The sequence below is a fragment of the Leucoraja erinacea genome, chromosome 6 (genome assembly GCF_028641065.1).
Source record: "Leucoraja erinacea ecotype New England chromosome 6, Leri_hhj_1, whole genome shotgun sequence".
Lineage (NCBI taxonomy): Eukaryota > Metazoa > Chordata > Chondrichthyes > Rajiformes > Rajidae > Leucoraja > Leucoraja erinaceus.
In genome coordinates, this window is record NC_073382.1 from 87,170,576 (window position 1) to 87,182,927 (window position 12,352).

At 42.6% G+C, this 12,352-nt stretch overlaps 1 protein-coding gene across 4 annotated transcripts in view; it reads right to left on the reverse strand.

Annotated features, from left to right (window-relative positions):
• Positions 1-12,352, reverse strand: part of uvrag (UV radiation resistance associated gene) — a 314,525-nt gene that overhangs the window by 196,074 nt on the left and 106,099 nt on the right. For all 4 annotated transcript variants that reach the window (XM_055637544.1, XM_055637543.1, XM_055637546.1 and 1 more), the window contains one exon: positions 1,375-1,459. In XM_055637544.1, the coding sequence (XP_055493519.1) occupies positions 1,375-1,459 (85 nt within the window). The remainder of the gene's footprint in view (positions 1-1,374; positions 1,460-12,352) is intronic.

The window sequence follows — 12,352 nt, forward strand, 5'->3', positions numbered from 1 at the left end:
AAAAGTGGATATTTTTAAGGCGGAGATTGACAGATTCTTGATTAATAAGGGGACATCATTGAAAATAACCAAATAATAAAAGGCCTGGATAGAATCGATGTGGAGAGGATATTTCCACTCGTGAGTCTAGGGCCTTCTCTTATCTCAGAATAAAAGCAGTAATTTTATAAAAGAAGATGCGAAGGAATTTCTTTAGTCAGAGGGTGGTGAATCTGTGGAATTTATTGCCACAAATGGTTGTGGACACCAAATCAATGGATATTCAAAGGCAGAGATTGGCAGATTTTTGATTCGTAAGGGTGTCAGGAGTTATGGGGAGATGGCAGCAGAATGGGGTTGAGGGGGAAATATAGATTAGCCATGATTGAATAGTGGAGTAGACGTTATGGGCCGAATGGCCTAATTCTGCTCCGAGAACCTATGAACTTAAATAACAAGGAGGTCAAGGCTAGACTTGACCATCACCCTGACAGGAATATTTTACCCTCCAGAAGGCTGAAACGGAAATGCATAGAGAGGGGCAATGTCACAGGTCCCGAAATCTGGTAAAATTCCCAATTTCTCTGTCGTAGAATTTGCAGACGCACTCAATAACAGAAGAGGAACACTGCCAAGAATCGGCAAGTCCCACATACTCCGTCAGTACAGGAGCGGACAGTCAATTGAGGCAACGCATCATATGAATCCCGTCAACCACATCAGTGGAATTAGACAGGTTTCATCTACCTAACAAATGCAGTGAGGAAATTTACTCAATTGAAATGGTGTCAACACTGAAGTTACGTTGATTTTTTTCTTTTTGTTTTTTTTTTGCCCTGTTCCAAGCACAAAGCTTGGTTTCTAAGATTAAGAGTGCAGATTCTTAAGCACATGGCTTCTTAATCGCCAGCATCAACATGGTTCATAGCTGTTTTGGTCAAATTTGAACAAATTGTGCCAAAAGATTAAATGAAGGTGAACAAACGTTCAGCTTTTTCCTACGCAATTCATTCCTCTACAGGGAAATGCACGCTTTAGGCATCATTGCAGAATACTTTCTTCCACAAGAATTCAGTGTCTATATATTAAAAAAAACACAAGGCTGCTACTCAGAGAAGATTTAACTCTTGATGTCTGGCAAACTATGAAAAATAAAACCCAGTCCCAGTTTCTTTTCTCCAAGTGATAATATTTATATTGGTCACGTTACATTTTTCTAATTACATCAATATTACCAAACATTTTAACATTACATGAGGGGCATGATCACAAAAGATCAATGGCCTGGTGAGTATCTTACTACGGATTACCAATACAGCATTTGCCATGTATGGGAAAGTTAGGGAGCAGGCATAAATCGACAATAAATTAAAGGAATTTTATAGAAGTGTTTACCTTTTTGCTATACACCCTTTCCTTTCTTCATTCATACACGTGTCCTCCACTTGTAAGCAATGTCTTTTACTTGCGAAAACTTTTTCTAGAGAGGATCATAAAAGGAATCGATATTTCAGTTTTTTAACATAATGAACTCAGTCAAGAGATTCGGGAAAGGTTGACTTCTTTTCAAAATTGATTCATATCTGGCCGAGTTACAATAATTAGTAACAGTTTCTCAATGGAAAATTAGCAACCGTTCCGGCCCCAAGAATCTGACTCCATATTTTTCAGCTTCCATGCCAACTCCAGGTTAAATGCAGTCACTCACTTTGTTTATGTACATGTAATTTCCTCAGTATTTCAAGCATAGGATTGCAATTTGTCATTTGTGACAGGACGGAATTATTTTCCAAGTTGAAATTAAAAAAAATATTACAGACATTCACATAATTGGTTTCAAGTAACAGTAATAAATTAAAGGAAATTAGTTAACAGCGCTGATAAAATTAAAGGCCAACATGACATTTCACTTCTATAGGGTCATAGTTGTAATTAAAATAAAGCAAGCGTCTCTCAAATCTTCAGCAGAGCTAGAGGGATTAATCAACTGTACACCAAACACAGCAAGGAATATGCTAAAATAAATTATATAAGTAGATAACTATTTGTTTGAGTTTTATTGAGGAAATTACCTTAGATTTACTCTTGATAAACTGCACGGCAGAGCATAATTACATGCTAATGTTATTATAATAAAATGCTATGCAAAGATGATCAACAGGGAAATGGATCCTGCACCAAAAGTAGGCTGTTTACTGCTTGGGTTAAAAGCAGGTCACTTTACAAAGGAAGAAAATCAAAATTATTTTTTTTAAATAAAAAGGAAAACTAATTTTAGACTGCAAATGCTCAATTACCAAAAAAAAGACAAAGTGCTGGAGTAACCCAGCGGGTCAGGCAGCATCCCTGGAGAACACTGAGAGGTGACGTTTCGGGTTGGGACCTTTCTACTGCCTGATCCGCTGTGTTACTCCAGCACTGTGTCCTTTTTTCTTCCATAAAAAGGCAGTGGCTAACTGTAAAGCGCCAGAGACACGGGTTTAATCTTGACTATGGGTGCTGTCTGTACGGAGTTTGTACGTTCTCCCTGTGACCACGTGGGTTTTCTCCAGGTGGTCCAGTTTCCTCCCACACTCTAAAGACATGCAGGTTTGGAGGTTAATTGGCTTCAGTAAAACTGTAAATTGTCCCTAGTGTGTAGGATAGTGTTAACGTGTGGGGTTTATCACTGGTCGGCACGGATTCGTGTGTCAAAAGGTTTGTTTCCACATTGTATCTCTGAAGTCCAAATTCTTAATTTGGAGCACCAGAGGACAGGATTCCAGCAGCCTGACAAATCGCTGATACCAAAATAAATGTCAGCACTGTTCAAGAGTCATATTGTCATAACTCCTAGATAGAACAATGAGATTCTTACTTGCAGCAGCACAACAGAATATGTTGCACTGTTGCATTGTATTTTTTGTTTGTTTTGTTTATTTTATTAGAAGTTAATACAGTACAAAACAGTACAGTGGAACCTAATTTTAGGTGCCAACTATGTAATACCGTAATCCATTCTATGTACAACCTCTAGTTTTATGTTATGAGAAGGAAGTAAGCAAGACAAGAAAAAGAAAACAATAGAAAGAGGAAAAAGTGGAAAAATAGATGGTAGAGAGTAGAAAAACGTGAAGTGTGTATATAAAAAATAAAAAAGAAAAAGAAAAAGTGGAAAGTAGAAATAGAAGAGAAGGCTCCTTAAAAGAGAAATTTTCAAATCTGTATTCGGAGATGTCCATGTACATCTCCGAGCACTGTTGCATTGTAAATCGCCAATAATCCCTTAGACGTGATCCTTGGCAGTATATCCTTCATCAGACAAGAGGCAGGAGTGGCGTCTCACTGCCACAACCACTTCAACCACAGTGACCAGAGTTGAATAACAGGGACAATTTCTTCCCAAATGTTATCAGGCAACTGAACCATCCAACCAACAACAACTGCAGGAGTCGGCAACCTTGTTCTGCATAGTGGCCAGGAACCATGGCTGTGAGCGGATGGCGGGCCACATCTATCGCCATAGGGTGACACTTGGTGTTGTTTTTCGCACCAGTTTTCATGTGTTTTACAATTCGTTTTCTGCAATTCCCAGGTCCCTCGCATGCCCCGGGACGAGCTGCAATTCTCAGATCAGCTCGCGTCCCCGGGACCGGCTGCAGTTCCCCGGTCGGCAATTCCAAGGTCGCAAAAACGAATTGGAAAAATAAACCGCCTGCGGGCCGGATGATTTTGGGTTACGGGCAGGATCCAGCCCGTGGGCCGTAGGTTGCCGACCCCTGAACTACAGAGTGGTCCTGACCTACTGCCCACCTCATTGGAGACCCTTGGACTATCTTTAATTGAACTTTACTGTACTTTTTTTTTGCACTATACGTTATTCCCATTATCATATATCTGTACTCTGTGGACGACCTGATTCCAATCATGTATAGTCTTTACACTGACTGGATAGCACGCAACAAAACCGCTTTACATTGTATCTTGGTACACGTGACAATAAAAAACAAAAACGAAATTAATAACATTTCAAGACTTGACAAGAAAAGCAGATATAAAATTATAAACATTTATGGGAATTTTAAAGCTCTCCATGCACAATAACCTACTGATTAAGAGACCGAAAGTAGACAGCATTGAGTTTCTCCGGCATTTTTTGTCTACCTTCGATTTTTCCAGCCTGCAGTTCTTTCTTAAACAAGAGACCAAAAGTGCTGGAGTAACTCAGCAGACCAGGCAACATCTCTGGAGAACATGGATAGGTGACATTTCAGATCGTGACCCTTCTTTAGGTTGTGTCATAAGGAGGATCCCAAGCAGAAACGTCACCTATCTACACTCTCCAAAAATGCCACCTGATCTGCTGAGTTACACCAGCAATTTTGTAAACCAGCATTTGCAGTGTATCACTTGTATCACCTTCATACCTACTGATGAATTTTACATCCACCCAGAACTCTGCACGGTGAAGATTTCTCACATCTAAAGAGCTGTTCTCTCACCCCAAGACTCTAGGTCACACTGTGCTGATCCTTGCCATCAGCTCTGTCCCAAACTCAGAGGGATTTGAAAGGTTCAGTTCAGTCTGCCAGTGGAAACCAGGACTAACCTGCAGCGGGATCTGGCGTTGCAGTACTTTAGCTCGGGGATGACAGGGGAACAGGATCCTTTCAAACAAACATTCAGGAGCTTAAATATTTTCAATTATTTGTAAATACTACATTTTAATGAATTGATCTCTTAAATTATTTTTAATTTTGTATTAATTCGACTCTGAGTCACACAGCACAGAAATAGGCCCTTCTACCCAATATGTCCATGTTGACCAAGATACCTTATCTATATGTCCCATCTGCCTGCATTTGGCCCATATTGCTCTAAACTTTTCCTATCCACATATCTAAAAACGGTTGCAGTAGCTGTTTCAACTAGCTTCGCTGGCAGCTTGTTTCATATACCCACCAACCTCAGTGAAAGTTGCCCCTCCGGTTCCCATTAAATCTTTCCCCTCTCGCTACAAATCTTTGTCCTCTGGTTCTTGATCCCCCTACTCTGGGGAAAAGACTCTGGGCATCCACCCTATCTATTTTAAAGTCCAATTAGTTACCTCAATTTGCTGTTAAATGCTTTCTGAACATCAAGAATTTCTGCCACATTGAAGCAGCAGATTTCACAAGACGATCAACAAATTGGCAGAAAGTAAACCAGGCTGGCATTTGGATGTGGACAATTGAGTGGGTCGTCTCAACAACACGGAGGGAAAATGAAGAGCAAAGAGGCCACTCTTTTGCTCAAATTTGACCATCAAACATATTGGGCGGCAAGGTTGCACAGTGCTAGAATTGCTGCCTTACAGTTCTTGCAGCGCGAGAGACCCAGGTTCGAGACCGACTGTGGGTGCTGTCTGTACAGACTTTGTACGTTCTCCCCGTGACCATGTGGGTCTTCTCCGAGATCATCGGTTTATTCCCTTACTCCAAAGACGCACAGGTTTGTAGGTTAATTGGCTTGAGTTTATATAGTGCTAGGTGTATGTGTAAATTGTCCCGAGTGTGTACGCTTGTGTTAATGTGCAATGACTGCTGGTCAGTGTGGACTCGGTGGGCCGAAGGGCCTGTTTCCGTGCTGTATCTCTAAACTAAACTAAACATTTTTATTGAATGCCAGATAAGACACAAGGGGGCAAAACAGCTCATCCATGTTTCTATTTCTTACAGAGCAATACAGTAGAAACAAAGAACTGCAGATTCTGGTTTATACCAAAGATAGACACCAAGTGCTGGAGTAACTCAGTAACTCTGGAGATTTCTCCAGAGATGCTGTCTGACCCGCCGATTAACTCTCCAGCTCCGTGTGTCTATCATCGAACAGTACAGGATAGGAACAGGTACTTTGGCTCACAATATCCATGCTAAACATTATGCCAAGTTAAATGAATCTCCTCTGCCTGCACATTATCCTATCCCTCCATTCACTGCACATCCATGTGCGCCTCAAAAGGCTTCTTATCTACACACCACTGATGTATCTGCCGCCACAGTCAGCCCTGGCAGCATGTTCCAGGCATCCACCACTCTGTAAAATATACCTGGCCTCACACATCTCCTTTAAAATGTTGCTCCTCTCACCTTAAAACCATGTCTCTAGTCTCTGACATTTCCATCCTGGAAAAAAGATTCTGACTGTACACTCTGGAATTTAGAAGGATGTGAGGGTATCTTTTTTACACAGAGTTGTGAGTCTGTGGAATTCTCTGCCTCAGAGGGTGGAGGCTGGTTCTCTGGATACTTTCAAGAGAGAGTTAGAAAGGGCTCTTAAAGATAGCAGAGTCAGGGGATATGGGGAGAAGGCAGGAACAGGGTACTGATTGGGGATGATCAGCCATGATCACATTGAATGGCGGTGCTGGCTCAAAGGGCCGAATGGCCTACTCCTGCACCTATTGTCTATTGTCAGTCTTATGTCCTTATCTCTCAAAGAGTTATCTGAATTTTTCAGTGGGGCTCACTCAATATCAGTGTTATCTCTAGCTTAACCTATCCCTTGTACAATTTCCATTTATAACCCACAAATGCCACAGTGATGAGAAGTGCAGACTGATCCTGCGACCATATGGGCTTGATGGCCTTGCGCCTTATCTTAAACAGATTTTTCAGCACATCATTAGCATCAAGACTACCAAGTGTTTGCTTGCTTTTGCAGACACACTATGCAGCTGGCATCTTGTCAATGATTATCCATTTCCTCTATTTTGCAGGAAAACATCAGATGTGTCCCTGAAGAAACTTTGCTTGCTCGCAATTCGTAGATTTACGAGCCGGTGCTGCCAAAATGGGATTTCTTATTCCCCGTACAGTGATCGAGTGTGGTCATCCAGGGCAAAACATATTGCAGTCATTGGCAAGACGAGACAACATCTGCAGATTACACAAACTCCAATGCCAACAAGTGCCCTCCAACAGTCGGGATTCATTTTCACTGTTCTCGCATTAACAAGAAACGCAGCTTTCTTTCTGGGAGAGCAGGCATGCAAAATTCTCTGTCATCATTGGCTTTAATCAAAGGGATGACCACACATCTTTGTTATTGCAGCACACTAAAGATTTTACAAAGGCAGAACTAAACGCTACTCTGGCCTCAGAACTGCTCCGGAAAGATTAACATTCAACTTTGGTTGCCAAAAATTGCAGCAGGATCTTGATCGGAGGGCAGGTGGCTTGAGGGATGGTTGATGGAGTTTAATACAAAGAAGTGAGAGGTGTACACACAACATGCTGGAGTAACTCAGCAGGTGAGGCAGCATCTCTGGAGAGAAGGAATGGGCGATGTTTCGGGTCGAGACCATTCTTCAGAGGAGAGAGGTGGCGCATTTTGGGATATCCAACTAGGGCAAGACCTACACAGTGAATGGCAGGGGTCTGTGGAGTGGTGTAGAGCAGAGGTATCGAGGAGTGTGGGTACTTGGTTCCTTGAAAGTGGCGTCACAAGTAGATACGGTGGTCACTAGACAATAGATAGACAATAGGTGCAGGAGTAGGCCATCTTTCTTCCACTCAATTTCCAATCGTGCTTGTCTCTCCAAAAATCTTTCAATGCTTCCGTGATTTTCTAAATTCATATTAATCTTGCCAGAAAGTCAGTGTTTGAATCTCTCAGACAGTAAAGATATTGGAGAAAAAGACAGTAAAGACACTGGAGAAAAAGATAAAAGTTAAGACGTGGGAGTGGCTGCGCCTTGTGGCAGCGGCTACCTGCAGTCCGCCTGTCTTTTTTTCTTTCTTTTGTCTTGTTGGGAGTATGTTTTTGGTTTTATTTTAACTGTGTATATGTGGGGGGGTTGGGGGAAACATTTTAATCTCTTCCCTGAACGCGGGTTTTCTCTTCTCGTGTCTCCGTTGTCGTTGGGGGCCTAACATCGTGGAGCTGGCGGCCGCCAACCGGAATCGACCCGAGGGCTCCAGCTGCGACCCAACTTCAGAGTTTCGGCCGCGGGCCCTGTGGACGTTGGAGTCGGGAGCTCGCAGGTCCCTGGTGGGAGAGCGATTTTCGGAGCTCACGCAACGGCAAATTCGCCCACCCGAATCGAGGGTTTGAATCGGCCCGGAGCAGGGCCTTACATGGCCCAGTGCGGCTTAAACGGTCGCGGGACTTAACATCGCCCGCCGGGGGCTTTAACATCAAGAGCCCCGGTCGCCTCAACGTTGCGGTTTGGCTGTCTGACCCGCGGGAGAAGAACAAAGGACAGGGAAGAGATAAGACTTTTGCCTTCCATCACAGTGAGGAGGTGTTTGGAGATTCACTGCGATGGGTGTGGATGTGGAATTGTGTTCATTGTGTGTTTTGGTTCTTTTTTTTTGGATTATTTTATTAGAAGTTAATACAGCACAAAACAGTACAGTGGAACCTAATTTTAGGTGCCAACTATGTCATACCGTAATCCATTCTATGTACAACCTCTAGTTTTATGTTATGAGAAGGAAGTAAGCAAGACAAGAAAAAGAAAACAATAGAAAGAAGAAAAAGTGGAAAAATAGATGGTAGAGAGTAGAAAAACGTGAAGTGTGTATATAAAAAATAAAAAAAGGAAGAGAGAAAGTGGAATGTAGAAATAGAAGAGAAGGCCCCTTAAAAGAGAAATTTTCAAATCTGTATTCGGAGATGTAGATCTATCCGCGTCATGAACTGAAATCAGCAATCTTGGTTTTTTTTTGCTGTTATGATTGCAGGAACAAAATTTTGTTCAAAACTTGCATGTTTGAATGACAATAAAGGGCAATTGAGTTGAATTGAAAAGTATCATGAGCAAGGCAATCGAACCGTCCTTTTCCTTCAAGCTTGGAAGCCTATGTCATGGTTGTCCCAATTTTCATGCACGTCTAGATGTCCCCTGGTCCCGTCCAATACATTCAATCATACCAGGTAAAAATCAATATTTTCGCCTCTAACTAACTCACCATGTCCAATATCTTTGCTTTATCTCCCGTTTCACATCCACCTGCGACCCCTAACCATATGAAATTGTTATCTGTGTACTTCATCCAAACTATTAAAATGGGTTCTATCCTTGCAACAGAAAACAAACGGTATTGAGCAAAGCCCAAAGTACCATGGTATATGCCCAAGATAATCTACCAATACACAATAGGTGCAGGAGTAGGCCATTTGGCCGTTCGAGCCAGCACCGCCATTCAATGTGATCATGGCTGATCATCCTCAATCAGTACCCCGTTCCTGCCTTCTCCCCATATCTTTAAGAGCCCTATCTAGCTTTCTCTTGAAAGTATCCAGAGAACCGGCCTCAACCTCTGAGGCAGAGAATTCCACAGACTCACAACTGTGTGAAAAATTCCAGAACCAGGGGCCACAGTTTAAGAATCCAGAACCAGGGGCCACAGTTTAAGAATGAGTGAGCTATTTAGAACGAAGACGAGGAAACACTTTTTCTCACAGAGAGTGGCGAGTGTGGAATTCTCTGCCTCATAGGGCGGTGGAGGCCGGTTCTCTGGATGCTTTCAAGAGAGAGCTAGATAGGCTCTTAAAAATGCCACCCAGCTTTGTGTCATCTGCAAATTTGCTAATGTTACTTTGACTCCCTTCATCTAAATCATTGATATATATTGTAAATAGCTGCAGTCCCAGCTCCGAGCCTTGCGGTACCCCACTAGTCACTGTCTGACATTCTGAAAGGGATCCGTTAATCCCTACTCTTTGTTTCCTGTCTGACAACCAATTTTCTATCCATGTCAGCATTCTACCCCCAATACCATGTGCTCTAATTTTGCCCACTAATTTCCAATGTGGGACCTTATCAAATGCTTTCTGAAAGTACAAATACACTACATCCACTGGCTCTCCCTTGTCCATGATTGCCCCTTTGTAAATCCATGCTGACTCGGACCGATCCTGTTACTGCTATCCAAATGTGCGGCTATTTCATCTTTTATGATTGACTCCAGCATCTTCCCCACCACTGATGTCAGGCTAACTGGTCTATAATTCCCTGTTTTCTCCCTCCTGACTTTCTTAAAAAGCGGGATAACATTAGCTACCCTCCAATCCACAGGAACTGATCCTGAATCTATAGAGCATTGGAAAATGATCACCAATGCGTCCACAATTTCTAGAGCCACTTCCTTAAGTATCCTGGGATGCAGACCATCAGGCCCTGGGGATTTATCAGCCTTCCGTCCCATCAGTCTATCCAACACCATTTCCTGCCTAATGTGGAGTTCCTTCAGTTGCTCCGTCACCCCAGATCCTCTGGCCACTAGTACACGAGGAAGATTGTTTGTGTCCTTAGTGAAGACGGATCCAAAGTACCTGTTCAACTCATCTGCCATTTCCGTGTTGCCCATAATAAATTCACCTTTTTCAGTCTTCAAAGGTCCAACTCTGGTCTTAACTAATTTTTTCCTCTTCACATACCTAAAGAAGCTTTTATTATCCTCCTTTATATTCTTGGCTAGCTTACCTTCGTACCTCATCTTTTCTCCCCGTATTATCTTCTGTTGCTAAATATTACCCAATCCCCTTGCTTCCCGCTCATCTTTGCTATGTTGTACTTATTCTCTTTTATTTTTATACTGTCCCTACCTGACGTCCCTTGTCAGCCACGGTCACCCCCTACTCCCCTTGGAATCTATCTTTGTCTTTGGAATGAACTGATCCTGCTCCTTCTGTATTATTTCCAGAAATACCTGCCATTGTTGTTCCACTGTCATCCCTGCTAGGGTATCTTTCCAGTCAACTTTGGCCAGCTCCTCTCTCATGGCTCCATAGTCCCCTTTATTCAACTGTAACACTGACACCCTCCGATTTACCCTTCTCCCTCTCAAATTGTAGATGAAAACTTACCATATTATGGTTACTACCTCCGAATGGCTCCTTAACCTCGAGGCCCTTTATCGAATCTAGTTCATTACATAACACTAAATCCAGAATTGCCTTCTCCCTGGTAGGTTCCAATACAAGCTGTTCTGAGAATTCATCACAAAGGCACTCCACAAACTCCCTTTCTTGGGGTCCAGTACCTACCTGATTTTCCCAGTCCACCTGCATGTTGAAATCTCTCATAACAACCGTAGCATTACCTTTACAACATGCCAATTGTAACTTTCCTTTTCCTTTGAGTTGAAGCCGTTGATGTGGTTGTTGCAGCCAATACTTCAACGTATGTCTGGATGGTGCTTCATTTTCCTAATTCCTGTACCCACCTATCATTCAGCAGGCTTTGTCCTGCCCCCACTGGTTTTACAACTTTCTCCCTCCTATTATCAATCCAAAGAAGGGTCTTGACCCGAAACATCGTCTGTCCGTTTCCTCCAAAGATGCTGCCTGACCTACCGAGTTCCTTTAGCAGTTTGTGGTCCTCGCAAGATTCCAGCACCTGCATCACTTGGTCTCTTCGTCAAAACACTTGACTGGCCTGCACTGCAAAATGAACAGAAATTGCCTCGAACAGAAAGCACAAATTCTATAGCTCACCCCAGTCTTCCTGTTTTCCTGACCTGCATTATAAGTTTTTTTTTGTTTGATTTCCACCATCGACATTGTTGACCTGTTTGAATTTGCAAAGGGATTAGCAAAGGCCTGCAAGACTTTCAACTGGGCTATCAATTCCACTAATATCCCTCTGCACACAAGTGATGCCAGCAATGTGGTTTTCAGGGCATGTTGTCCATATTCAATGGACTTGTGCCCTCCATAATCAGTCAAAATGAAAATTGCACTATTCTTTGGTGGTTTGGTTTGAAGATGATGCAGCAAGCCACACACGCACAACTTAAACTCCAAGTTTATGCTGGATGGTCACCCCTCAATTATCCTCCACAAAACAAACAAATGAATGGAAGTATTTTACAATACCAAGTGCAAGTCATCAATCACAAGCCAAATAATAAGAGCATGTCAAATGGATGCCATGTGTAGTACATTCATAATGATGGGTGGAAAGAGAAGAACGTTGAAGTAGATGATGCTGGAACATGGTTTTAAATGCAGCACCGTAGGGAACAAGCCTCCCACTTCCATTGTTCAGGAAGATCGTTAGATTACGATCTATATTCTCCCGTACATAGCTCAGTTGTATATTACTGGTCAACGCATTCAGAAACAGAAAAATACAGCACAGAAACAGGCCATTCAGCCCACCGCGTCCATGCCAACTCTCCACCATCCTAAATCTATATTTATCCTATTTATTTTTCTCCCCACATCTCCCCCCCCCCCAATTCTCTCACTCATAAGTCATATGAGCAGAAGTAGGCCATTCGGCCCATCGGGTCTACTCCACCATTTAATCATGGCTGATTTATCTTTCCCTCTCAACCCCATTCTCTTGTCGAGAGCATCATGGAGCAACCGGGAGAAACCTTCGCGGTCAAGGGTTAGTGTG